This window comes from Orcinus orca, chromosome 2, assembly GCF_937001465.1.
Source record: "Orcinus orca chromosome 2, mOrcOrc1.1, whole genome shotgun sequence".
NCBI classification, from domain to species: domain Eukaryota; kingdom Metazoa; phylum Chordata; class Mammalia; order Artiodactyla; family Delphinidae; genus Orcinus; species Orcinus orca.
In genome coordinates, this window is record NC_064560.1 from 199,896,948 (window position 1) to 199,924,104 (window position 27,157).

The following is a 27,157-nucleotide window of genomic DNA, read 5'->3' on the forward strand; positions in this document are numbered from 1 at the left end:
CGCGGGCTTTCTCTAGTTGCAGCGAGCGGGGGCTACTCTTCGTTGTGGTGTGGGGGCTTCTCATTGTGGTGGCTTCTCTTGTTGTGGAGCATGGGCTCTAGGTGCGTGGGCTTCAGTAGTTGTGGCACGCGGGCTCAGTAGTTGTGGTGCACAGGCTTAGTTGCTCTGCGGCATGTGGGATCTTCCCAGACCAGGGCTCAAACCTGTGTCCCCTGTATTGGCAGGCGGATTCTTAACCAGTGCGCCACCAGGGAAGCCCCCTCCTGGAGTCTTTACAGCACTGGTCATCCTGCTGTGTCACCAGGCTTCAGTCAGGTGTGGTTTTCTTGCTGCTCTGATTGTTCCCGTGCTCCTTTGCTGGTTTCTCCTTCTCCAGCTGTGACCCCTTCTCAAGGCTTTGTCTGGTAAATATGTGACCGAGAATTTACTGTCCCTTCTGCATTTCATTAAGGAAAAAAAAGCTTGCAAACATTCACAGAAGATTTTGTTCACAGAGGCTATGTGTTTTATTTATTTTAAAATTTTATTTATTTCATTTTTGGCTGCATTGGGTCTTTGTTGCTGCATGTGGGCTTTTCTCTAGTTGCGGAGAGCGGGGTCTACTCTTTGTTGTGGTGCGCGGGCTTCTCGTTGCGGAGCACAGGCTCTAGGCGCGCGGGCTTCAGTAGCTGTGGCACGTGGGCTAAGTTGTTCGGCGGCATGTGGAATCTTCCCGGACCAGGGCTCGAACCCATGTTCCCTGAATTAGCAGGCGGATTCCTAACCACTGTGCCACCAGGGAAGCCCTGCTGTGTGTTTTAGAAGTGCCATTTGGATGTTTTGCTGCTTTTCATCTTTGGCATTATTTTCAGTTACTGTCATTTCTTCTGTAAAAAAAAAAAAATTCAGACATAAGCCAGAAAAGTAATTAATTTGGTCTGCAAAGGACAAACAGATACAGTACAGAATGTAGTATTTCCAGGTAATAAATCACAATACACCTATTTATTATTCACCTATAAAAATGTTAATTCAAAAGTCTTCACACATGTATTTCATTAAAGATATAACATAATTTAAGCCTCTAATGAGATTTCTATCTTTTTTTTCTTTTTCCATCCTAGAATGTATGACAACATGTCCACAATGGTGTACATAAAGGAAGACAAGTTGGAGAAGCTTACACAGGATGAAATTATTTCTAAGACAAAGCAAGTAATTCAGGGCCTGGAGGCTCTGAAGAATGAGCACAATTCCATTTTACAAAGTTTACTGGAGACACTGAAGTGTTTGAAGAAAGATGACGAAAGTAATCTGGTGGAAGAGAAATCAAACATGATCCGAAAGTCACTGGAAATGTTGGAGCTTGGCCTGAGCGAGGCACAGGTACAAGTCTCAGATATGAACGTGAAGTTGACAGTCTGGAAAAGGGGAGACTTTGTTTGACATACGAGGTTTAACTAAACTAGAGGGCAGATACTTATAGAATAATAGAAATCAGCTTATATGTGGGTTATGTATGTTATACAAATGATGATTTGGGCATGTCTGCATTTTAAAAAGTAGAGCGAAAATAGGTAACTCTGTGTCGGTTAGGATTTGATTTGGCTGCATATATCAAAAAACAAAAACAGTGGCTTAAATATCGTAGTCACATGTAAAAGCACATACTGAGGTGGGCTGTCCCAGATGGGTGCTATAGCTGTTTGGGTGTCAGGGGTGCCCAGGACCCTGCCACCTGCTGCACTACACCCCAGTCAGCCTATCTCGTGGGCTAAGACAGAGTCCCAGCTGCAGCCACGTGACCCCACCCTAGGACTGCCAAGGGGCGGGAAGGGTGTGCCTCCTCCCTTCACCTCCTTGAGGTGTGCGTGGCACTCTGCTTACACCTCATTGGCCAGAACTTGGTTCCGTGGGCATACCTAGTTGTGAGGGACACTGGGGAATGTTGTCTTGCCCCTTAGACTTCCAGGTTCTTAAGCCTGAGGAAGAAGGGTGAATGTTGGCCAACAGCTCATAGTCTCTGCAGTACCCCAAGACAAGATTGTCTTAGGCACTTGACTAAACCTTTGTTTCTATCCTGCTAGACATAGAGATGAAAAAATTGGAAACATTTAGGTGTGCCCCCGCCCCCCCCACCATAACTTTCAGCTTTGCCAACATATTTTAGGTAAAATTAAATACACTAAAAATTGGCTTCTTCTTTCTTAGCTTTCGTCTTGTATAGCAAATGAATGAGGCAGAAGTGGGGCTGCTGGGTTACCAGTTCCTGCTTTCACAGAAGAAATCATTCTGTACCAAAGTGACGGCCATACCCTGATTTTAGAATTCTTCATCCTAAGCATGTTACAGATTCTAATTGCAGGACTTTGGTTATTGTGAATCTCTTATTTTGCAAGTTGTGTTGAAAAGCGATATAGAGGTGAACCTCCTTTTTTAGTTTGGCAGATATTGGGGTTAAAAGAAGGAGGAGGAAAGAGCCCCACCTTCTAGAGTGTCAGGTTTTAGACCTAGGAGGATAATAAAGAGGGAGGGGCAGGTGCACGGTCTGCAGAGAGAACAGACCGAAGCCGGCTTTCCTCCCCAACTCTTCCAGCCCTTATCCTCCCAGGCAGGCCGGTCCCTGAGACCCATCAGTGCACCCCAGGCAGAGCCCAGTAGGGACCTCTGCTTATGAGTGCGTCAGGGCGTCCTGACTCTTGGTACTGGCCACAACACAGAGCCTTCGTCCCTTCCCCTGCAGTGGCGAAGAAGTCTTGTCTGTGCGCCCAGCTCCACCACCAGCCCCTCACAGAGTGACCTGCACTCTGAACACGTGTGCAGGTGTGTGCACGTGCTCTCACCCGTGGCAAAGGGTCTCTGAGAAATTCTGTTGGCGCCATCTAGATAAAAAGTAAAAGAACACAGCTTCATCAGTACAGTAGCTGCCTGTCCATTGCTAGTCCATTCGAGATACTTTCTAAACAGAAAAAAAAAATGCATTTTTCATAGATGTTCTGAGCATGTGATATTCTTGATCATGCCCTGAATGTAGCCTGTGACTAAAGAAAGGGTGGAAATAGAAGTAAATGGCAAAATGTACTTGTATGTACTTTGGAGCACGTGTCTGCAGGTGTCAGGTAGAGCTACAACCCCAGGACGCTTGCGGAGACGGGAGGTGGCGTTTGTTGGGCTGAGTACTGCAGTGCTGTCAGCGTTTCTGTCTGTCTAGGTTATGATGGCTCTGTCAAATCACCTGAATGCTGTCGAGTCGGAGAAGCAGAAGCTGCGTGCACAGGTTCGTCGTCTGTGCCAGGAGAATCAGTGGCTGCGGGATGAATTGGCCAACACGCAGCAGAAATTGCAGAAGAGTGAGCAGTCTGTGGCTCAACTGGAGGAAGAAAAGAAGCATCTGGAATTCATGAATCAGCTAAAAAAATACGATGATGACATTTCTCCATCAGTAAGTGGTTCTGTAGGAATGCAGTATTGACAGTTACCACGTTATCGTCGGTAGATTGTTTCAGTAAAGCCGGCAGTGTTTTCCTGTTCCCTCCAGCGATTGTGTTTAAAGAAGACCAAGGATTAAGGGTCTTGGGACCGAGTCCCTGGGCAAGTCATATAAGTTCTCTCTGGAGTAGTTTCTTCGTATGTGTTTTTTTTGAACGATGGTCAGTTCAAAAAATACTTTGTAAATATAAAATAAATGCCAAGAGGTGCCATTGCCTTCAGCGAGGTCTGTTGCAGCTTGAGATCTCCTGAGCATCCTCACCCTTTGCGGTCTGGCTTCCATGCACATCCCGCTGCTGGAATGCTTTTCCTTTAACAGTGCCCTGATCCAGTCGCCTGAATCCAGACTCGGGACTACCTCTAGTTTGTAGTGGATCCTCACTTTCTCTTTGCAGCCCTCTGCCCTGCTCCCAGGACGCCATTGGTTCTCCTGCGCCCTCGCTCGTGCCTCCTTGGCCTCCTGCGGTTCCTGGATGTTAGGGTTCCCCAAGGATTGTGGTCTTTTCCTTCTTCTGTTGGCTCTCTCTGGATGTTCATCCCAATCTCGATTACCGTTTTTCGTTTACTGTTTATTTCTGATTCAGTTAAGTTTTTTTTTAAAGTAACCTTCTTTATTTTGGAATAATTTTAGATTCACAGAAAAGTCAGAGGTGGGGCCTCTGGGAGGTAGTGTGGGTTAGATGCAGTCATAAGGATGGGGCCACCATGACGACATTAGTTACACAAAGAGCAAGAGACCCTAGGTCTCTTGACGTGATACTGTAAAGAGAATTCCCACATGCCCTTCACCCAGGTTCCCCTAGTGTTAACATCTTGTATTGCCGCATAACGTGTCTGAGTTAACTTGGAGCGCTGTCTGTCTCCAGAGTACCGTAGGCTGCATGGCTTAAACAATAGACAGTTAATTTCTCCTGGTTCTGGAAGCTGCAAGTCTGAGATCAGGGTGACAGCTTGGTCGGTTTCTTGGTGAGGGCCTTCTTCCTGGTGTGTCCTCGTGTGGCCTCCTTGGTGCATTTGTGCAAAGAGAGAGAGAGAGAGAGACACACACCTAGGGTCTCTTGCTCTTTGTGTAACTAACGTTGTCATGGTGGCCCCATCCTCATGACTGCATCTAATCCACACTACCTCCCAGAGGCCCCCCCTCCAGACACCATCACACTGACCATTAGGGCTTCAACATAGGAATTAGGGGGTGGGGAGGACAGACATTCAGTCCCTAGCAGTACGTTTGTTAAAAGTAAGAAATTAACGTTGCTATTGCTACGTCACTATTAACGAAACTACAGCCTTTATTTGGATTTCACCAGTCCTTCCATTAGTGTCCCTTTTCTGCTCTAGAATCCAATCCTGGATTTCACATGGTATTTTGAGCTAATGTTTTTTTAATGCCTACATAGTTCTAGGCATGTTCGCTACATAATCCGTATACCATTGAGTTCCACATTTGTGTCTCCAGTCTGAGCCCTCATCCTAAGACTGTAGGAATGGTTTTGTGTATTGTACCAGCAGACCTACACTTGCCCTGTGTCTTAGCTTGGGCTACCATAACCAGATACCATAGACTAGGTGGCTTAAAGAGCAGATCATTTACTTTCTCATAGATCTGGAGGCTGGAAGTCAGATATCAGGGTGCCAGCATGGCTGGTTTCTGGTGAGGACCCTTTTCCCAGCTTGCAGATAGCTGTTTTCTTACTGTGTTTGCACATGGCAGGGTGTGGGTGTGGGGGGAGGGAGAGCTAGCTCTCTGATGTCTCTTCTTGTTATTAGGGTACTAATCCCATCGTGAGGGCCTCACCCTTGTGATTTTATCTAACCTAATTTCCTCCAAATACCATCACACTGGGGGTTAGGGCTTCAACATGATTTTGGGCACAGTTAGTCCACAGCACCCTGTTTTATGAGGCATCCTGTATTTCCCCCTTGCATCTCTAGGTCAGGAGCAACTGAATGTTTTGATTTAAAAGATATAACTCCTGTAGGTTGCTGTGGGAATAAGAATAGAGAAGTGGATTCACCTGGAAAACTGGATAACATTGAGCAAGGGAAAGCTAGTCTCATAGAATCAGAGACATTTAAAACATTTTATTTGGAAAACATGTCTAGCTTGGAGAAGAGATACAATGAGCTAACCCTGCCTCCCCTTTTAGGGGGTTCGCATGATAATTTTTCTGCCCCGTTCCTCCTACCGCTGCTGGTGCATTTCCTTAGCATGAGGAGTTCTCCTGTGAGACCCAGGGCTGGGGTCAGATTCAGGAGATTGAACACAGGCGCAGTGCTTCCTCTGTCCTCTGCAGCCCAGATTCCATTTTTTTGTTGATTATCTCAGCAGAGTCCTCGATGACGTTTTTCACTCATTCCAGGATCCAGTTCAGGACCACATGTTGGACATAGTGGTCCCATCCCTTTAGTCATCTTTCATCTGGAACAGGTCCTTTCACAGAAAGAAGAAAGCCTGTCTTTGTATTTCATGACATTGGTATTCTTGAAGAATACAGGCCAGTTACTTCATAGATTGTTCCTCAGTTTGGGTTTGTCTGGTGTTTCCTCATGAGTGTGTTTGGATTGTGTGTCCCAGATGGGAATGTTATAAAAGTGACATGTGCCTCTCAGGTCCTTTCCAGAGGCAGATGGTGTCCGTCTGTGCCACGCGACGCTGAGTTCTCCCCTGGTCAAGCTGCTGTCTGTTCTCTCCAGCGTGTACTCACTCTTTTTACCTGAGGGCTCATCTGTGGGGGACATGAGTCATAGGCTGTCACACTGCTCTTAGGGGTGCTGCGGTGGAGATGCTGGGTGGGGAGGGGAGTGTCCAGCCTGCCAGTTCTGCGGTGTTCAGAGATTTGCCATTTTAATCATTTGGTTTCCAAATAAAATTTATTTCAAGTAAGGGCTTCCCTGCTCTTTAAACTTCTGTAGGACACGGGTGACGACTAAGGCACAGAGATGCCATCGTGATCTGTTCTGCCACTCCTGCCCGGACAAGTACTTTGAGTTCAGTCTAGCAGGCCTTTTATTACTCTTTACTGAACTGATGGATAGACCAAATTGTGGCTAGTCCTATGTTTAATCTGAAAAACAAACCATCTTTTCTATTTTTAGTTTAAATGAAATTTGTATCAAAGATTTCCAGTGCAGGATTTATAGTATTTGTAAGACTAATATTGTCCTGGGTTGGTTTTATAGGAGGACAAAGACACTGATTCCACCAAAGAACCTCTGGATGACCTCTTCCCAAATGACGACGACGACCCTGGTCAAGGAAGTAAGTTGGGAGTGGTGGTTAAATGGCTGCATGCAGACGGAGGTGGCGGGTCCTCTTGGGGTGTAATTGCTGTCATTAGCAGGCGGTGGCGTGCCTGCAGCCTGCCTCACAGCAGCCCTTGCACACTCAGGCTGCCTCGTGGTTCCCCAGAGAATTGCGAGTCGTTTTCTCGCTGGGATAGAGTAACGTGTTGAGCCAGCCCTCGTAAACAGGGGCACGCACCAGCAGTTCCGACGCGATCTGTGGATACTCACAGAGTGAAAGGGCAAAAGAGTTTTCCTGGGGCCAAGAGCAGTCTCACCAGTCTCACTGTTGGGGCGTGTGCGGCATCCCCAACAAGTTGCTGGTGTTGCCTCGCCTGCGCGGGGAATGCTGGACAGGTTTGGTACAGTGGGGACCACGTGCTGACCTGGACCAGAGCCAGAGCGGGGAGTGCTAATCAGCTGGTGTCATCGGGTGATTTTCTCTATTGCCTGAAGTGAGCCCTTCTCTGTGTAGTGCAGCAGCAGCAGAGCAGTGCAGCGGCGGCCGCCCAGCAGGGTGGCTACGAGATCCCCGCGCGGCTGCGCACCCTGCACAACCTGGTCATCCAGTACGCCTCGCAGGGGCGCTACGAGGTCGCCGTGCCCCTCTGCAAGCAGGCCCTGGAGGACCTGGAGAAGACCTCTGGCCATGACCACCCGGACGTGGCCACCATGCTGAACATCTTGGCCTTGGTGTACAGGCTAGTAGTCCTCGTTTTATTCTCTTAATTTTACCTAGAGACAACGTTTTTAACGAGCTTGTCCTAAAAATACGTTTCTGTAAACTGTTATGAGCTACTTTTCCAGCCTTATCGTCCATTTGTCTTCACACAGCCAGGGGTTAAGTTCAAACATTTAGCAAGCTCTCTGGCAAGAGTATGACCCTGAAGAACAGACGCTGCCTGGGGCTCCCAGGCAGCCGTCCAGGACTAGCCCACAGCACCCTTCGCTCTGGCCAGGCTAAGCTCTTTTGATTTTTTTCCCCACAATACTTGGTATACCAGGCTCCTTCTGCCCACCCTGCCTGCCCGTATCCCCTGCCTTTCTGAGGCCTTGTCAGCTCGCTCTCCTTTCTGAATCCAGGGCTCCACGTGCCCCTTCCCAAGTTGTGCCCCATAACCCTGTCCCTGCCTCTCTCGCAGCGCTTGCCCTGTACTTGGCCTCCGGGTGATTTGAATTTTGTCATCTCTTCTCCCGGGATCCTGGCTCCTTGAAGTTGAGGACCAGGTTGTCTTCTTGTCTCCACCTTGAGTCGCTTGAACATGTTTGCTAACTCAGAAGCCTTTGGTGAACTTCCTGAATGGAATTAAATAGTTTGCCTAGGCACTGACTGGGCAGTGGTACGTGGGAGCCCTTTGTCTGCTTCTGTCTTTTAGCCGAACTGACCTGAAATCGAGCAGGTCGGGGTGTTACTCACATGCAGGACTGGTTTGCTGTGGCCACTCCAGTGTGGTGGGTTTCAGGGAACTGCTCCATTTTTCCTTCGTTGGTTTGGTTGTTTCAGTTTAGCCAACAGTTTTGATCCAGATGTATGTAAGACTTTGGGCTGGTTCCTGTGAGACCCTAAAGATGGATACATAATACCTGTTCTCAAGGAGAAACCAGAACGTGGAATTTGAAGTCAGGAGAGTTCAGTTTGTATCTCTGCTAAGTGGCCCCTAGACAGAGGATGTGGTCCAGAGCCCTTAGCTTTTCTGAGCCTCTGAAGGGTTGCAGGGCATGTGAGACATGGTGTTACCTGGCACTGTGAAATAGTCGAACAGCATCATCTAAACCTGTTTCCAAAGGAACTGAGAACATTGTTTAGAGAATAGGCTGGCTATGTTCATATGTAATTATAGAAGCAGGGAGACCGTTGTTAATAAAATAACAGAGAAGTGGGAATTCCCTGGCGGTCCAGGAGTTAGGACTCTGCGCTTTCACTGCTGGGGCCCGGGTTCAATCCGTGGTTGGGGAACTGTGATCCCATAAGCCGCTTGGTATGGCCAATAAAGAAAGAAAGTAACCCAGAAGTGTTTATGGAACAGAAAGATGCCTTCCAGCTGAGAGGATTAGGGAAGGCCTAATGGAGGGGTGTGAGTGCTTTCTGCGGCCTTGAAGGGTGTGTTTGGGGCAGACTCCTGCATCCTGTTTGGCAGTAGTAAGAGATAGGGCTGAAAGGGCTGGGCACTCTGCAGGTGCCAGGTCTTAGAAGAGTGGCTGTGGGGAGTGCACAGGACCTGAGGGGGCTGGAGCCTGGAGGCAGGGCAGCCCGGCAGGAGGCAGCAGCATGGGGCTGGCGGGGATGGAGCTGGGAACCTGAGCAGGGAGGGGGAGAGGAGGGGGAGGGCTCCATGAAGAGAAGAGGAGTAAACTGTCCAGAGAGAGAGGTGATGGCCTTAAAGAGCACCGGAAGGAAACTGAGCACTGCCATGCCACTGCTGCAGCTCCAGGCCACTGCCGCGGCTCAGCTTCGAGAGAGCACAGCCTTTTCCATGCTGCATAGCACTCTGTTTTATAGGTAGTCCTGACACTTTTTGACAGGTTCCTGCTGATGGACATTTAGGTTTGCAGATTTTTACTGTTACGCATTATTGTAAGAATTCCTTAGTCACAGGTTGCATTTAAAATCTTGGTAGATTATGCTAAATTTCATTCCAGAAAGGTCTTTAAAAAATTTACATGCCTATGAAGAACATTAGAGTTTCTGGCTGATGGTAGATATTTTTATTGTAAATGAATTAAATAAAAAATGTGCGTAGAATGCCACTGGAATTTGTTGTACTTAGGGTGCGTGGTCACACAGATGTCATTGTGCTGGGTGCTGGGACTTCGGTGGCCTCTCCTCAGTCTTGTGTTTTTCCTTCGCACTATAGTGTGAGAGTTTACTCATGTCAGCAGAACATTTGAAAAAAGTTAGCAGCTACGTATATATTCATATTTAATGTTGTGTCCTAGAGCTGTACCATAACTCTATTTCAACATTTTTCTGTTAAGGAACATTTAATTTTAAGCTTTTTGTGGGGGGGCATTAATCTACTGATGAACATCTTTTGCTCAAGTTTTGCTCAGGATTTTGTATTTTGTTTTAGTGTCAATTCCTAAAGCGGGTTAGAGTATAAGCATGATACGCGGGCTTCCCTCGTGGCGCAGTGGTTGACAATCCGCCTGCCAATGCAGGGGACACGGGTTCGATCCCTGGTCTGAGAAGATCCCACATGCAGCAGAGCAACTAAGCCTGGGTGCCACAACTACTGAACCTGCGCTCTAGAGTCCGTGAGCCGCAACTCTTGAGCCCATGTGCCCCAACTACTGAAGCCCACGCACCTAGAGCCCATGCACCGCAACGAAGAGTAGCCCCTGCTCGCCGCAACTAGAGAAAGCCTGCGTGCAGCAATGAAGACCCAACACAGCCAAAAATAAATAAATTAAATAAATAAATTAAAAAAAAACAACAAAACATGATACGCTTCTTGGTACATGTTGCCCAGCCGCTTTCAGGAAGGTGGTGCCAGTTCACACTCCTCCTCCTCCATCACCAGCCTGGGGCTGGGCTGCTTGTCTCTTACTCTTTATTAATGGAGAAGTGCAGCATTGTGTATTAATTTGTATTCTGTGATTGTGTGTTTTTAGTCATTTGTGTCCTTCTGTGAATGTTCTGTTACCTTTTTTTAATATGTGTTTATTCATTTATTTTTTGGCTGTGTTGGGTCTTCATTGCTGCACGCAGACTTTCTCTAGTTTTGGCGAGCAGGGGCCACTCTTCGTTGTGGTGCGTGGACTTCTCATTGCAGTGGCTTCTCTTGTGGCGGAGCATGGGCTCTAGGCACGTGGGCTTCAGTAGCTATGGCACGCAGGCTCAGTAGTTGTGGCCCAGGGGCTTAGTTGCTCATGTGGGATCTTCCCGGACCAGGGCTCGAACCTGTGTGCCCTGCATTGGCAGGCGGATTCTTAACCACTGCGCCACCAGGGAAGTCCAAAACCTATATACTTGGCCAGAATTAGTGTGCTTCGGAGGATCTGGAAGGCTTATTAGCCCTTCCAGTGTTCTGCAGGACAGTCTGGCTTCTGCAGGGCAAAGCCTTGCTGGGCAGCCGTTCTTACTCAGTTGGGAAGTATGTGTACTCAGTCTCACAAAGTAAGTAACTGGTTTGCAGCCCCATCATCAGGTAGCACTTAAACCAGGGGGGCTGGGCTGGAGGTGCTTCTGTCTCCCCACTGTCAGCAGACACTGCGGGGTGCGTCCTGGGCTTCTGTTTCGCAGGCTTTTCCATGGCACGTGGCGAATCATTAGCTTCTTAGAGCAGCTCTGTGAGTCACGTCCTTCCTTTTTAGGTGGGCCGACTGCGACTGTGGAGCCCATGTGACATGCCAGAGCCACGCAGCCGGTAGCTGGCAGAACTGAGTGCAGACACTGGGATCCGTTCCGTCTGCCTCACCGTTCTGGATGGCCTCGCTTACTGTGTGCGGGGTTATGGGGGTAGTATTGTCCCAGTGATCTAGATGGGAGGGCCAGGTTCAAAAGCTAATCAGGCCCGACTCCCAGCTCACCTTGCCAGTACGTTTATTGATGGAGTCTTTTTCTCCTACATTAGGAGTGTTTTTAATAGTTTTAATAGCTAACGTCTATTTTTTAGTAACTGAAGCTTAACTTCTATTTCTTTAGTTCCAAAATTAGATTTTAAAGAGATGTAGTAAGCTGTGTCTATAACACTTAACTGTATGTTTTTCAATTTAGAGACCAGAATAAATACAAAGATGCAGCTAATCTACTGAATGATGCCTTGGCCATCCGTGAAAAAACTTTGGGCAAAGATCATCCTGCGGTTTGTATACTGGTCCTTTCATTCTTTTTATATATTATTTTCCCTAATGTATTTTTATACCCATCTCATTTTAATATTAAACTCAACAGGGAAGATTTAAGAGCTGCCTTTTCACTGGATGGCACAGGTAGGACTTCCCTCACTTAGTACAAGTGATGAGCTTCAGTGCTGGTGACTCCCATTTAGCAGGTGTCAGTGTGCACTTCAGTTGTTTATCACCCCACCTCAAATGGATCACGTACTGTGTTTTTTGATCCTAAATCAAATTGCATGTACTTCTGTAAATTTTTTCATAAAGATTTTGTATTGTCTCTTTATTAAAATCTGGTCAGATTTGCATATAGATCTATTTTGGTTGGCTTTGTGGCTTTCAGTGAAATTAAAAAAATCAAGATCCTGTTGATGTTGATTTGTTAATTTTAATATTCTGCAGTGTTCCTTTATGCAGTCTGTCTGTAGACAGTGAGATTGCTCTTTCGCCTTTAAGTGGAGTCATGTTCCTTCATCCAGCTGAGAGCTCTTCCCTGCACATACTGGGCGTGATGAGTGTGTGATGTCTCACATCCCCTCCACTGCTGTCGTTTACTGTTCTTCACGGTTCCCTGTGTTGGTAGGTGGCAGCAACTCTGAATAACCTCGCAGTGCTTTACGGCAAAAGAGGAAAGTACAAAGAAGCTGAGCCGCTGTGTAAAAGAGCTCTGGAGATCAGAGAAAAGGTGCGACTAAGGACGGTTCTCCTTGAGATGCTATGTTTTATGCTTTTAAATAACTCACTTTTTTTTTTTTTAATAACTCACTTTTAAGCTTTGAGATAGGACCACTGTGATATATCATTACTGACCATTTACTGAAAATAAGCCCTTCAGTCAGGTGGGCAGCCCGAAACGCAGCCAGATGGGCCCATACACATGGGAGTTTAGGAGGAGTGGGTATGCAGAGGGTGGAGCCTTGAGTCTGCATGCCCTCCTAGCCTGAGGCCTAGAAATGATTCAGCTGAAGAAGGAATTTCTCAGGCCTGTAGGTAGGTGGAAGGCACGGGGGCATTTCATTGACGGTGGGGCACGTGCCTGTCAAGAAGAAAAACATTAAAATTTTAAAAATGAGGTCAACGAATATGCTTATGAAACTGAAGAAAATGAATAATTGTTTTTGAGAACTAAAGAGTAACTCAGAGCTGGAGATTAAGTCAGTCATGGATGTGTAATGTCAGCTAATACAGTTTATAGTAATTAGGTATTTTTTAAATGTAACTTGTTAATTTCAGCAGTGCTCTGGATGACCGTGTATTCAGATGTTAGAGACTTGGCAGGTCCATGCCATGACTTTTTTTTTTTTAAAGGTTATTTTATGACATATAGGTTTGTTTGTTTATTTATTTGTTTTTGGCTGCGTTAGGTGTTGTTGCTGCGTGTGGGCTTTCTCTAGTTGCGGCGAGCAGGGGCTACTCTTCATTGCGGTGTGCAGGCTTCTCTTGTTGCGGAGCACAGGCTGTTGGCGCGCGGGCTTCAGTAGTTGCAGCATGTGGGCTCAATAGCTGTGGCTAGCGGGCTGTAGAGCGCAGGCTCGGTAGTTATGGCGCATGGACTTAGTTGCTCTGTGGCATGTGAGATCATCCCGGACCAGGGATCGAACCCGTGTCCCCTGCATTGGCAGGCGGATTCCCAACCGCTGTGCCACCAGGGAAGTCCAATGCCATGATATTTTAATTTGACTTTTTGTGTCATTATTTACCATTGATACTGAGCAATCAGTCATTTAATTTTGAGTCATATGGCAAGGACTTGGGAAAGGGAAGATGAAAAGGGCTAATTATCACATTATGCAGGTAAAGTTTTGTCCATGTTGCCATCTGCATAATATTTACAAAATAAAATAGTCTTTATTTATTTATTTTATTTTATTTATTTATTTTTTTGCGGTATGCGGGCCTCTCACTGCTGTGGCCTCTTTTGCTGCGGAGCACAGGCTCCGGACGCACAGGCCCAGCTGCTCCGTGGCATGCGGGATCCTCCCGGACTGGCATGTGAGATCTTCCCGGACCAGGGATCGAACCCGTGTCCCCTGCATCGGCAGGCGGACTCCCAACCACTGCGCCACCAGGGAAGCCCTAAAATAGTTTTTATTTTATTTTTTATTTATCCACTGAGATTTTGAGTGGGCTGGGGTTAAAATCAGGGAGAATCACAAATGTATCAAATTGAGGATTATGAACTATAGGTGATGATCTATCAGATTCATTCATATATATTTGCTCTTTCGTTCAGTCATGTAGCAGACATTTATTGAGGACTTGGGGGCTCCCTGCTTGGTTAGAGTTGGCGATTTCAAATTAGACACAGTCCTTTCCCTGGGGACACAGTGCAGCAAGCAGACCTTGGGAATGCAGGTGCTTTGGCTTCTAGCCTAGAGCTCAGGGAGCACATAGAGCAAGGGCTTCTCCAGGTACAGGGCTGGGACTGTGCTGGGCATGGCCTCCCACAAACGGCCAGCGTTGGAGCTGAGTCTCAAGAACCGAGATCAGAGCTTCCCAGGCAGGGAGAGGAAGGGAATGCAGAGGGGATGGAGAGGCAGCCTGCCTCACTGGGGACTGTGTAGGTAAAGGCACAAGGTGAGAGACTGGATGGCTGGCTCAGGTCCTGAGGAAGCAGTGTAGTGTTTGGTCGTCCACCTGTGTGCCAGCACCGTCCTAGGTGCTGAGAGGACATTACATCCAGACATTGAGACAAGGCATTTGCATACTGAGGCTTACGTCTTAACGGGTGAGAGTCTAGGCGGTAAAGGACTAAATAGATAAGACAGTTTGGGGTAGTGATACTTGCAAAGAAAGAAAAAAACCAGGTGATGTGCTTGTGAGTAAACTGGGTGGGGATGGGCTGAGGGCTCCCTTAAATTGGATATAAGGAGGTCCTCTCTCAGGGGACCTGAAAAGAGACCTGAAAGATGAGTTATTTAGTGGAGGGTGGGGAGCAGGGCAGTGCTGGGAGAAGAGTGTTGGGCGTCTGGGACAGTAAGTTCAAGTTCGAAGAGCCCTGAGGTGAAGTTTGAAATGTGAGGGAAGTGGTTTGGGATGCTCAGAGAATCTGGGTCTGAATGTGAAGGGATACGTAGGATCTGAATTGAAGAATTGGAAGTTTCCTTTGAAGGCTGTTCTGTGCAGGGATAAGTGTAATGTAGTTAGACTCAGAAGGGCCAGGTGTAAGTTCAGGCACTTCAAGGACTGGGTGGCCATATTAAACAGCCTTTATAAAACCCAGTTTCCTCATCTTCAAACTGTGCATAGTATTGCCTACCATGTAGGATTATTATAAGAATTAAAGACACTAAAGCACGTGAAGGAAATCAGCATAGTCCCCTCCCCCCACGAATAAGGAGTTCAACAAATTCTGGTTAAGTTATTTTTATTATTGCATGGGGAGCCATTTAAACATCATAAGCCTGGAAACAAGGCACAGTCGTATTTATGTTTAGAACGCGCCTTCTCATGATAGGGTGGAGAATGGATCGGATGGTACCATGTGAAACAAATAGTAAGTGTTTCTAATACACTATTTTTTATTCCCAGGTTTTGGGAAAGGATCACCCCGATGTTGCCAAGCAGTTAAATAACTTGGCCTTACTGTGCCAGAACCAGGGCAAGTACGAAGAAGTAGAATATTATTATCAAAGAGCCCTCGAGATCTACCAAACCAAACTGGGGCCTGATGACCCCAACGTGGCCAAAACGAAAAATAACCTGGTACGTTGACAGAGGTACAACTCTATAGATAGAGCCAGATGACTTTCTTCCTGAAATCTGAGCTCTGTTCTTCCATAGTTTAACCTATAAATAAGCACGTATGCTTCACTTACTATGAAGAACAGTAAGTACTTTGTTTTATTTTAAGGCGTCCTGCTATCTGAAGCAAGGAAAATTCAAGCAAGCAGAAACGCTGTACAAAGAGATTCTCACTCGCGCACATGAAAGGGAGTTTGGTTCTGTAGATGGTAAGAAATGTACTTTTGTTTCTAAGCAGATGCAGTTGTAGGATGCATTAAACATAGTGATTTCCATGAAGCAAAAGGATAAAAAAAAATAGTGATTTCCAGCTTGAACTTGATAATACACAAGTCATCACAGTATTTTCAAGGTAGAATTTAATTTGAATTTTAGAAATGATTTTCCACGGAGCGCTTATTGGAGAGGACGTGACCCGGTCTGAGTGAGTGCCCATCGGCTCATCATTCATCATCCAGTGACCGTGGTGAACCCTGCATACCTGCCCTGGCATTACCGATAATGGAGTCATGCAGCCTGTGGTCAGGGTGATGGGCCACGCTACCCTCACCGGAGTCCACACGTGCTTTAGGCACAACCTAGATGCACTGACTCCAGAAAGCCTTCCTGGAGTCATTAGTGCTTTCTAGAATTGCTCTGTAATACAGTGGTTCTCAAAGTGCCGGCAGGAACCAGCAATTTCAACACTACCTGGGACCTGTCAGAAATGCAGATCCTTGACCCATCCCAGGCCTGCTGGGTTGTTTGACAGCCTTAAGGAGCTAAGGCCTGTCTCCTTTGTAGCCCTTAAAGTATTGTAGGTGCTTAATATTAATATTTTATAAGATTTTGATTGCTCAGTAAAACAATATTTGTGTGTTACATAAGGCATCTTCCCCCCTTTACTGCCTATTCCATGAGGATTTCAGAATGTGAACAGTTGTTACTAGTGTGTGGGAAACCGTAGAATTCGTGGGGAAAAAGGTTTTGATTAATAAATACTTTTCTTCTATAGAGAGTTTCTAGAAACTACTTTTGAAAAACCTTTGAAAAGTGTATTAGTTTTTGTCTGTTAACAAGTGGAGCAGTAAATCTCTTACTCTCAGAAGATCGTAATGCCTCAGGCTCATCATTTTGAAAATGGATTCTGTTTGCAGTTGGGCCGGGATTGGATAACCGTCCACCTCCCTGGACTTGTACAGTTCACAGGGCCCTTTCATGTCCTCGTCTAACTGTAGAGGCCTTGCTGGTTTTGTGTTGATTCCAGGCCATCTCCTTAGTGCTTCTTTCAAAAAATTTTACTCTTGGGGAAGACTTGTTTCCTTGCGATTTGCTAGCTTCTTTCTACTAAAAATAGTAGCATGAAGTCCAGTTCATTGGGTTCTAGTTAAAAGCACTTTTTCTGTACTCAGCTTTATCCTCCACACAAATGTTAAAACGTAGGACAGAAAGGCATTTTTTCTTTAGGCAAGATGCACATGTGTCCTGGTTTGCTGTCGGGGCGTGGCTTTCAGGTCACAGGGCCTTCTTGACTACAGTGCAGCATTGAAACCCATGACCTGGTTTGTTGTCAGGAAATCTAGTTCTCTTAACTGGTGGATTCTTGTCTGTTCTAACAATAGGGTTAGGTTAGTACATAAAGCTAAAACTGCAGTAAATAACAGTGTTATTAAGCTTTAAATACTGTTCACTTTTTTTTTAAAATAATTGTGATATACAATTATTTTTCAAGTATTTAAACAATTGTACGAGCACCACTAACTGAATAATCCTTCCATTCCCCCCACTCATTCGTAAGGTCATATTCTAAATTCTTTATCAAGTCAAGGGTTTTGTTGCTGGTGGTAGTGGTAGTGGTAATGGTGGACCATTCCTCTCCATTTATGCAGGTATTGATTCTTGTACCAGTTGCACATCTTCTTGGCTGCTGTGGTTTTGCAGTGAGGCGGGGTGGGGGTGAAGTTAGATATGTGATGTGACAAAGTCTGTAAGTACTCTTCCTTTTCAAAACTTCCCTGGCTAGTCTCACCATTGTTAATTGAAGTATAGTTGATTTACAATGTTGTTAATTACTGCTGTACAACAAAGCGATTCAGTTATATATGTACATTCTTTTTTTTTTATATTCTTTTGCATTATGGTTTATCATAGGATACTTATAGTTCCCTGTGCTGTACAGGAGGCCCTTGTTGTTTATTCATTCTGTATATAATAGCTTGCGTCTGCTAACCCCAAACTCCCACTCCACTCCTCCCCCACCCCCCTTCCCTTTGGCAACCACCAGTCTGTTCTCTATGTCTGTGAGTCTGTTTCTGTTTCATAGATAGGTTCCTTTGAGTCATATTTTAGATTCCACATATGAGTGGTATCATATAGTATTTGTCTTTTTCTGACTTACTTCACTTAGTATGGTAAGCCCTAGTTGCATCCATGTTGCTGCAGATGGCATTATTTCGTTCTTTTTTTATGGCTGAGTAGTATTCCATTGTATATATATACTACATCTTCTTTATCCATTCATCTGTCGATGGACTTTTAGGTTGTTTCCATGTCTTGGCTATTGTGAATAGTGCTGCTATGAACATAGGGGTGCATTGTATCTTTTTGAATTACAGTTTTGTCTGGATATATGCCCAGGAGTGGGATTGCTGGATCAAACGGTAATTCTATTTTTAGTTTTCTGAGGAACCTCCATACTGTTTTCTATAGTGGCTGCACCAGTTTACATTCCCACCAACAGTGTAGGAGGGTCCCTTTTTCTATACCTTCTCCAGCATTTGTTATTTGTAGACTTTTTAATGATGACCATTCTGACTGATGTGAGGTGATAACCTCATTGTAGTTTTGATTTGCATTTCTGTAATAATTAGTTATGTTGAGCATCTTTTCTTGTGACTGTTAGCCATATGTATGTCTTCTTTGGAGAAATGTCTATTTAGGTCTTCTGCCTTTTTTTTTTTTTTTTTTTTTTGCGGTACGCGGGCCTCTCACTGCTGTGGCCTCTCCCGCTGCGGAGCACAGGCTCCGGACGCACAGGCCCAGTGCCCATGGCTCACGGGCCCAGCTGCTCCGCGGCATGTGGGATCCTCCCGGACCGGGGCACGAACCCGTGTCCCCCGCATCGGCAGGCGGACTCTGAACCACTGCGCCACCAGGGAAGCCCCCTTCTGCCCATTTTTTGATTGAGTTTTTTTTTGTTGTTGAGTTGTGGGAGCTGTTTGTATATTTTGGAAATTAAGCCCTTGTCAGTTGCATCATTTGCAAATATTTTCTCCCATTCCGTAAGTTGTCTTTTCATTTTGTTTGTGGTTTCCTTTGCTATACAAATATTCATTCTTTTAAAGCCAGTATTTAAAACTAGTTTCATTCTTCTCCTATGACATGCCCAATAATCCTAAGAATAGTTAACCACATACTAGTCTTTTAGTTAAAAACAGTTTAAATATGTAATCTTATTTAATTTTCTCAACAGTCCTGTGAAATGGGTCACACGTTACTCCATTTTAGGAGCGAGGACACTGCAGGCTAAGCGACTCGCCCAGGATGGGTAGCTTATGAGTGGTTGGATTGGGTGGGAGCACAGGTCTTATTCTCCAGAAACCTCAAAAATAAGTGAAGAGACGGGATCATGAAAATCACCTATAATTTCATCACCCAAATATGTCTTAATTTTTTGTGTCTTTCCTTCCTTTTTTGCCAATTGATTTGCAAAATTGAAACCACACTTTATATATAATCATGCATACTGCTTATTTTCTTTTATACTTGTAGCTTAAGCATTTTTCATGTCATAAAAGTATTTTCATAACCTTCACTTTTAAAAAATATTTATTTATTTGTTTTTATTTTTGGCTGCGTTGGGTCTTCTTTGCTGTGCTTGGGCTTTCTCTGGTTGCGGTGAGCAGGGGCTACTCTTTGTTGCAGTGCGCAGGCTTCTCGTTGTGGCTTCTCTTGTTGCGGAGCACAGGCTCTAGGTGTGCGGGCTTCAGTAGTTGTGGCACACGGGCTCAGCAGTTGTGGCTCGCGGGCTCTAGAGCGCAGCCTCAGTAGTTGTGGCACACGGGCTTAGTTGCTCCGCAGCGTGTGGGATCTTCCCGGGCCAGGGCTCAAATCCGTGTCCCTTGCACTGGCAGGCAGATTCTTAACTACTGCGCCACCAGGAAAGCCCATAACCTTCACTTTTAAGACTGCTTATCCTCCATGATGTGGGTGCATTAGTTGGAAGCTTTGGATGAGTGGTATGTGTCAGTGTTCTCAAAAGTGAAGAAAATTTTAAAGGAATATTGATTTGTAGTTTTTCCATTTTTGCTCCCAACATCTTACTACTATTTCTTAGACTTTTGTTTAATGTTAGTTGTTCAAATTCTAAGTAGTCCCAAGTGTTACGTGAGGGTTCTAGCATTAAAAGTTTCCTTATAGGGACCCTAGCATTTGTCCGTGTTTTTGATCGTTGCCTACCCTGTCTAGGTTGGTACCTTTGATTCCATGTCTTCTGTTCACAGAGCTGCATGTGAATGGCCATTTCCTACTGGTTTCTTGTGGTCTGGTTCTGTCTTCATAGTCTTTATTCTCCATTGTGAAACCTTGTCTGTCCATGATGTGAAAAGTAATATCTGAGAAGGATCATACGGAAAACAAAACAGAAACCTTGCAGTTGCTGAAACTTGACAAATTCCACTTTGTGGGCTCTGTTATGCTTCAGTTTATAGTATGTTATTTTTTCTTCCCTAGATGAAAATAAACCCATTTGGATGCATGCTGAGGAAAGAGAAGAATGCAAAGTAAGGACATACTATTTCGAGAGATTCTAAATTGAATATATTGCTTAAGATAATTATTCACTTGAAATTATTTCCTATAATTTAGGGAAAGCAAAAGGATGGGACTTCTTTTGGAGAGTATGGTGGCTGGTACAAAGCCTGCAAAGTTGACAGGTACGTCTGCTTAACTGAAAAACAAAGACACAGCTGTGGAAGGTGCTAATGCTTCAAAGGTAGCTTGTAAATAACCGAGTGTGTAAGTTGCTTAAAGTGGTGTGGTTGCACAGTCCCTGATTTTCCACAAATTCCAATACAAATTCCATAACTTCGTAAATGAGGTAATTCATGTACACAAAACCCACCGTAATATGAGTCACGTGGGTAAAATATTGGTTCTGTCCATTAATGCTGTGTCTAAGGCTAAGTACCAAATCGCAGGAGAAGAGATGACTAAATATAGAGACACAACATTTGAGGTCGCCATAGAGCAAACTCATGGGAAACAGGCCAGCAGACGTGCAAAAGCCAGCACTTTGCAGGTGTGTCCAGGTGCACACCCCAGTCTCCCGCAGCCCTCAGGGCCTCCGTGTCTGCGGAGGGTTGTGTGAGCTCCTTCACCAGCAGCCCATGAGCCTGTGCAGATGCCCGTTTCCTCTTCTGACTGCAACACCTTTCCTGCAGTCTTTTTCCTATTTTAACTTTTGCTCACCCTTTAAGACTTAGTTTACCAGTCTTCTATTTCAGAAAAACTCTCTGAACCCCTAGTTTGGAACAAGTACTCCTTCTTTGGGTTCCCCATAGCACTTAGCATAACTTCTGAATTGCATGTGCTTTGTTTCTCCCAATACTCTGTAAATTGTCTCAAAGACATGGAGTATAGCTTCTTTATTTCTAAAGCGCCTATCATCAGTAAGAAAAGAATCTCTTGAAGTATATCTATACTAAAATGAACTAGACTTATTTCTCGTTTCTTAGTAAGAGTGCTCTGTGAGGAGTGCAGAAGCACTGTCTGTGTGCACACTGTTTGTTCATCCTTTCGCACACACAGCCGTCATTCTGTGACTCAGATCTCATTGGTGATGAGTTTTGGATTCACTTTGCTTCCCCTCTACTTGTAGAGGGAGGGGAGAAGGTAGATAGCAGCATTAAAACATGTGTCCTCTTTACTACCTGGCACAGTCAGCTCTGCCCCCGATGGGGGGAGAAGCCTGATGGTCACTGGATAGACCCAGAATAGACATTTTTGTTGAGACTGCCCGGTGGTCTGTGGGAGCAGCCACAGACTGGAGAGGATACAGGGGCATGTCCCATCAGCCACAGGGCTCAGTGCAGTAGGCAGGGGATGCTTGACATGGAAGAGCCTTTTAGAGTTTTACAGTTAAAAAAAAGTACCATAGAAATTTAAATAATTTTAGCCAAACATAAGTCTGTTTGTCCTTTAGATTATGTGCTGTTGATAGTGGTTGCTCTAAAACTTATATTTTATAGTTTTGTATATCATATGCTTTCTTACAGTCCAACTGTTACAACTACTTTAAAAAACCTTGGGGCACTTTACAGACGTCAAGGCAAATTTGAAGCTGCAGAAACATTGGAAGAAGCAGCCATGAGGTCACGTAAACAGGTCAGTCAAAAACCTTCTGTTTTTAACTTAGCCTTCCGTATTGATTGATTGATTGATTGATTGATTGATTGTACGCGGGCCTCTCACTGTTGTGGCCTTTCCCGTTGCGGAGCACAGGCTCCGGACACGCAGGCCCAGCAGCCATGGCTCACGGGCCCAGCCGCTCCGCGGCATGTGGGATCTTCCCGGACCGGGGCACGAACCCGCATCCCCTGCATCGGCAGGCGGACTCTCAACCACTGCGCCACCAGGGAAGCCCCAGCCTTCCGTTTTTAACTTTGAGTTTAATGATTCTCTTTTATGAGACTTACTGAAACCTTGATTTAGAAATAGAAAATGTTTACTGTTCTAGTTTGTACAAATAAACTTATATTGTTCAAGCGACAATATAATGTAAATATATGGTAAATATGACACCAAAAGCACGAGCAACAAAAGCAAAAGTCAGATTCACCAAAATTACAAACATTTGTGCGTTCAAGGACACTATCAAGAAAATGAAAAGACTCACAGAATGGGTGGACATATTTGCAAATCACATCTCTGAGGAGGTCTAGTGTCCAGAATGTATAAAGACAAAAGGACCACCTAATTAAAAAACGAGCACAGGACCTGAATAGACATTTCTCTGAAGATGCTATACAACTGCCAACAAGCACATGGAAGGATGCTCAACGTCATGAGTCATCAGGGGAATGCAAATGAAAACCACAGTGAGGCACCACCACACACCCACTGGGATGGCTAGAATTCAAAACCAAAACAGAAATAGCAAGTGTCGAGGAGGAGGTGTAGAGACTGGAACCCTTGTGCACTGCTGGTGGGGACGCAGAATGGTGCAGCTTCTGTAGAGAACAGTTTGGAGGTTCATCCAAAAGAGAAGCATAGAGTTCCTATCTGACCCTGCAAGTCCACTCCTAGGTATACACTGGAGAGAATGGAACACAGGTACTCAAAAGAAATACAGCCGGTTCTCGTTATTCATGGTACTTATGTTCTATAAAGTTGCTTTGAACACTGAATTAGCAAATACTGAACCATTGTTCCTAGGGAGATACAGAGTTATGTTCCTGGGAGCCTCTGGTCACATTTACTTCGATCAATACATAACCTTGTTTTAGGTGTGTTTCTGTTTAAAGACACCTTATTTAGTATATGTTGTTGATTCATTAGCATCGGATTCATGGCCGGCAGCACTGTAACTTGTGCCTGAAGGGAGCTTATCTTTCTCCATAGGGCACACCCCAGCCTTCTTGCGCTTAGGAACGCCAGAGGACACTTTTTCACCGTTTAAACAGTGAAATCACTGACTGAAGTGCGGAAAGCATGGCCGCAGATGGTTTAGACTCGGGGAGGGAGGCGCTTGCTCACATTGCAAGGTGCAACAAGAAAGCAGAGCGCCACCTCGCTCGACCCCAGCGGCGCGTCAGGTGCCTCGAGGTTTTCTCCACTTCGTGTGTCTGTGAATGACCGTGAAAGCACTGCGAGTGTTGATTTTAGGACTACAAGTACGTCTTGGCCACTAGGTGAATTGGCAGATGTGGCCTCCATAAGTGATGATGGTTGACTGCTCCTGTGCATATACGTCCGTGGCAGCGTTACTCTCGGTAGGCTGAACGAACACACAGACACGGGTTCGTCGGCGGATGCATGGATACACGAGGTGGTATATCCATGCGATGGAGTACTATTTGGCAATAAGAAGGACTACTGAAGCACTTTGCTTCATCAACTGAGGTAGTTTAGTTATGCTGAAACACAGTTGTAAAGACCATTCAGGAAGAAGGCTTAGTTCTTGCCCCTTAATTACCAGTTTTAGAGTAAGGAGTTAATGTATTACTGTGTATGTATATGCATATAAAGATGGCAGGTTTTGTTTTCTATTTTTAGTGCTGGAGGGACAGGTGTGGCTTTTTCCCCTGAATGGTGTGTGTGTAGCCTGTTATGCAGTTGTTGGTTTAAAGCCACCTTTTGGCTGGGATTAAAGTTACCCATAGGTACCTTAGAATTTTTTCCTTCGAGAGATTCTGTGCAGAGGGATTAGAGAAGGCCCAGCATAGGTGTTGTCAGTGGTGCTCTCCTAGCTTGTGCCCTGCAGGAGCCCCTTTCTTGAGTCCTGTCGTCCTTCCCAGGTCTTTTGACTCTGAGGGGCTACTGTTCAGGGGAGGGCGCCCTGGGTGTAGGCAGCGTGGGATTCTGGCTCGACTGGTGGTCCGTGGTGCTCCTTCATGACCAGGCTTTGCTGTAAACCAGTGCCAGATAGTGTTCATCCAGCCAGTGGTGTCTAGAGTCATGAGCTGCAGATGTCTAGAGAAAGGGATGTTGCTAGTGGTTTGTTGAGAACAGCCCCTCCTGCGCCTGGGAGGGCCACGGTCCACTTCACTGTGGAGGTCACCGCAGCACATGGTCTGTTTGGGTATTGTGCCCCCCTGAGGAGGAAACCCTCAGGGTCAGCGAAGGGGCAGTATTTGCATGAGCTGTTCGGGTTGAGATTCCATTTAGAACATAAGACATGCTGCACCTGGTCATCAGATGGTGCTGAAATGCACATGGAGAACGTTTGCTGCTGGGTGTTAATCCAGTTATGTTTCCACTCAGATGTGCGTGGGGTGATTGTTGAGAAAGTAGGCGAGTGCTTGCCGCTGCTCATCGCTCTGTGGAGTAGGAAAGTTTGCTGTTAAAATGCCTTTTGTTAAATAAGTGGCTGATTTTTTTTTTTGTGGTATGCGGGCCTCTCACTGTTGTGGCCTCTCCCGTTGCGCAGCACAGGCTCTGGACGCACAGGCTCAGCGGCCATGGCTCACGGGCCCAGCCGCTCCGCGGCATGTGGGATCCTCCCGGACCGGGGCACGAAGCCGTGTCCCCTGCATCGGCAGGCAGACTCTCAACCACTGCGCCACCAGGGAAGCCCTAGTGGCTAATTTTTAAAAATGTTATACTGAGAACAAAGTAATCCGTGAGTTTTCAACCATGTACTTATTTTGGAGGCATGGAACACCAGGCACTTAATGTTAAAGTGTCAAAAACTGGGCAGTTTCCCAGCGTCTCACCATGAAACTTCCAAACATAGAGTACAGTTGAGAGGATTTTATACCCATGTACCGCCTCCTAGATTCAGTCATGAGCATCTCTCCCATCTATCCATCCTTCAGTCCTTTTTTTTTCCCGATGCCTTTCAAAGTTGTATACCTCAGTACACTTCCTTTTAAATACTTCAGCGTGCACATCATAACCTGGAGCTCAGTATTTGTTTATAATTTTTTAACATTTGAGGTAAAATTTACATGCGGTGAAATGCACAAGTGTTAGGTGTACATTCCTGAGAATCACTGTTCTGATTTTCCCTCCAATGTTTAAGAACTTTTTTTCCCCTAATATACATTTAGCTATCTTAGAAATTCCCAATAAAACTTAAGTGCTGATGGATCACACCCTTTTCCCCCTGCCTGGCTCGCAGGGTCTTGACAATGCTCACAAACAGAGAGTAGCTGAAGTGCTGAATGACCCTGAGAACATGGAGAAGCGGAGAAGCCGCGAGAGCCTCAGCGTGGATGTGGTCAAGTACGAGAGCGGCCCTGACGGAGGGGAGGAAGTGAGTATGAGCGTAGAGTGGAACGGGGTAAGTACAGTACACAGCGCGTGCTCAGCCCGTGCTGCGAGGCCCTGGGCAGCAGCCTGGGCCGTCTCCCACCGGGAGTGCTTTTTGGCATCTCCTGGCTTAACTGCTAGACAGCCTACTTTTCTCAAATTAAATACGAATTAAGCTTTTTGTAAGTTCTTCTGCTAACACTGAAGTCTGTTATTTGTTTGAAGTAGTAATTTTCTTCTTTTTAGGAATCCATGAAAGCTGTTTGGCTTAACCTTGAGCACTTCAATGCTGATTGAGTGTCCTGGTTTTTAAAGCATAATCCGTAATTTGGTTTTATTTTAATAATAGGATTAGTGTGGCAGATCACTAACTCGCTTTTTTAACTTGCCCATTTTCATTGCTAACTTCAGTGCTCCTAATTTCACTGACGAGGCTGCTGTAGATTTTGTTAGAATTAATTTAAATACTTCCAAGAAAAGGGTGATTCAGACAGAACTCTTCTGTAGAAGAGAACAGGTCAGGAGTGAGAATGTTAGGATGGCTGCTCTCCATGTCCCAGCTCAGTCCACGGAGGGCCCAGCGGCTCATTGCTTTCCATGGTTACCTGCCGGAGGCTTTTGCGTCCCGAGCATGTGCCTCTATTAGAAACATGTCACCTCTGTGGCCAGGCTCTGCCTCTGCCTCTGTGGAAATTCTTACCACTGCTGTTTCTCCAGTATTGCCTTTTGGACGTTTTCTTTCTAGTGAATTTTTGTAACACGTGGGTAATTTTTTTGTACATTGAGCTGGTGTCTTTGGAATTCTGCTTTTATGGGGGAGGGTTGAATGCAGGATTAGGTTTAATGCATTCAGTTGCAGTGTTGATTTTTTTGAAGTCACGTAATGCAATTTGATTAGTTGTAATTGTGCAGATGTTTTTCCAAATGGTAGTTTGGGGCTTTCTTATAGTCTATCTTTTTGAATCTATTTATTCTTTGGGATTTTCTACAGCTGTAGCAATTTGGTAAGGGTCAGCACTCTAGTTGACATTTTATACAGAATGTTGTTGGCCAAGCTTTAAGGGAGAGCATCTCTTTCGACTGTCTTTACCTGGCAGCTCCCTTGCTTTGGTTTCCCTGTGCCAAGACAACCAATCAGCATCTGCTTTGACCACTCACCCTGTCGGGCAGTCGCCCAAAGTGAAATGAGGGCGGCGCTGCCCTACTCATGTCCGCGTCCAGCCCGCACTGTGTACTGTACTCTCCCCGTGGTGGCTGTTGTCTGCGTGCTTTGTGTAGAGGGCCCCTCCTTTCACTGGTCTTCAGGAGCCAGAGGGCAGGGTTTGATCATTTAGAATGAAGTTCTGGAGGAGCTTTCTCTTGAGACAGTATTTCTAGGTCAATCTTTCTATGAAATCACGTGAAAATAAAATTATTGACATCTCAGAGTTCTATTACTGTCTTCAAGACTGAGACTCGGGGGTGAGGGAGAGCTGCTTTCATTCCTCTGTGGAGGGGCGGGCGGGCGGGCGTCACGGTGCGGTGGGCAGAGGTGGGCACCCTCCCCCCCCTCCCCGTTCCTGCTCTCTGCCCTTCACCGCACATTTCCTCTCTCACTGTGGACATGCTGTCACTCAGGACACACACGCACACGCTGGGTGCTGGATACCTTTTTACTTGACTTTTAGACACTAGCGACTGCATCTTTGACAGAATCCACCCCAGGGCGCTTCGCCTGGGCTGGATTCAGTTGACTGAAAGAATCTAGATTGCAGGTCATCCAGTGCAGCGGTTCCTAAACTCACTTTGAGCAGCAGAAGGAACCCTCGCAGAAGGAACCCTCCCTCAGATGGGGCTTATGTGAAGCAGTAAGTAAATAGAGAACTGCTTGGGTTAA

The 27,157-nt window shown here is 45.7% G+C and overlaps 1 protein-coding gene across 26 annotated transcripts in view; it reads left to right on the forward strand.

Annotated features, from left to right (window-relative positions):
• Nucleotides 1–27,157, forward strand: part of KLC1 (kinesin light chain 1) — a 58,199-nt gene that overhangs the window by 14,373 nt on the left and 16,669 nt on the right. For 10 of the 26 annotated variants that reach the window (XR_007475912.1, XM_004262437.4, XM_049706696.1 and 7 more), the window contains exons 2-13: nt 1,104–1,365; nt 3,191–3,421; nt 6,649–6,727; nt 7,226–7,451; nt 11,468–11,555; nt 12,170–12,271; nt 15,118–15,291; nt 15,440–15,539; nt 20,041–20,090; nt 20,176–20,243; nt 21,585–21,693; nt 25,151–25,312. Coding sequence is in view for 24 of the 26 variants with exons in the window: in XM_004262437.4 (XP_004262485.2) it covers nt 1,105–1,365; nt 3,191–3,421; nt 6,649–6,727; nt 7,226–7,451; nt 11,468–11,555; nt 12,170–12,271; nt 15,118–15,291; nt 15,440–15,539; nt 20,041–20,090; nt 20,176–20,243; nt 21,585–21,693; nt 25,151–25,312 (1,650 nt within the window). In the remaining 2 variants the exon portion in view is untranslated. Of the gene's footprint in view, nt 1–1,103; nt 1,366–3,190; nt 3,422–6,648; nt 6,728–7,225; nt 7,452–11,467; nt 11,556–12,169; nt 12,272–15,117; nt 15,292–15,439; nt 15,540–20,040; nt 20,091–20,175; nt 20,244–21,584; nt 21,694–25,150; nt 25,313–27,157 lie in introns of those variants that run through there. The other 16 variants (XM_049706694.1, XM_049706702.1, XM_049706703.1 and 13 more) reach the window with 4 other exon arrangements.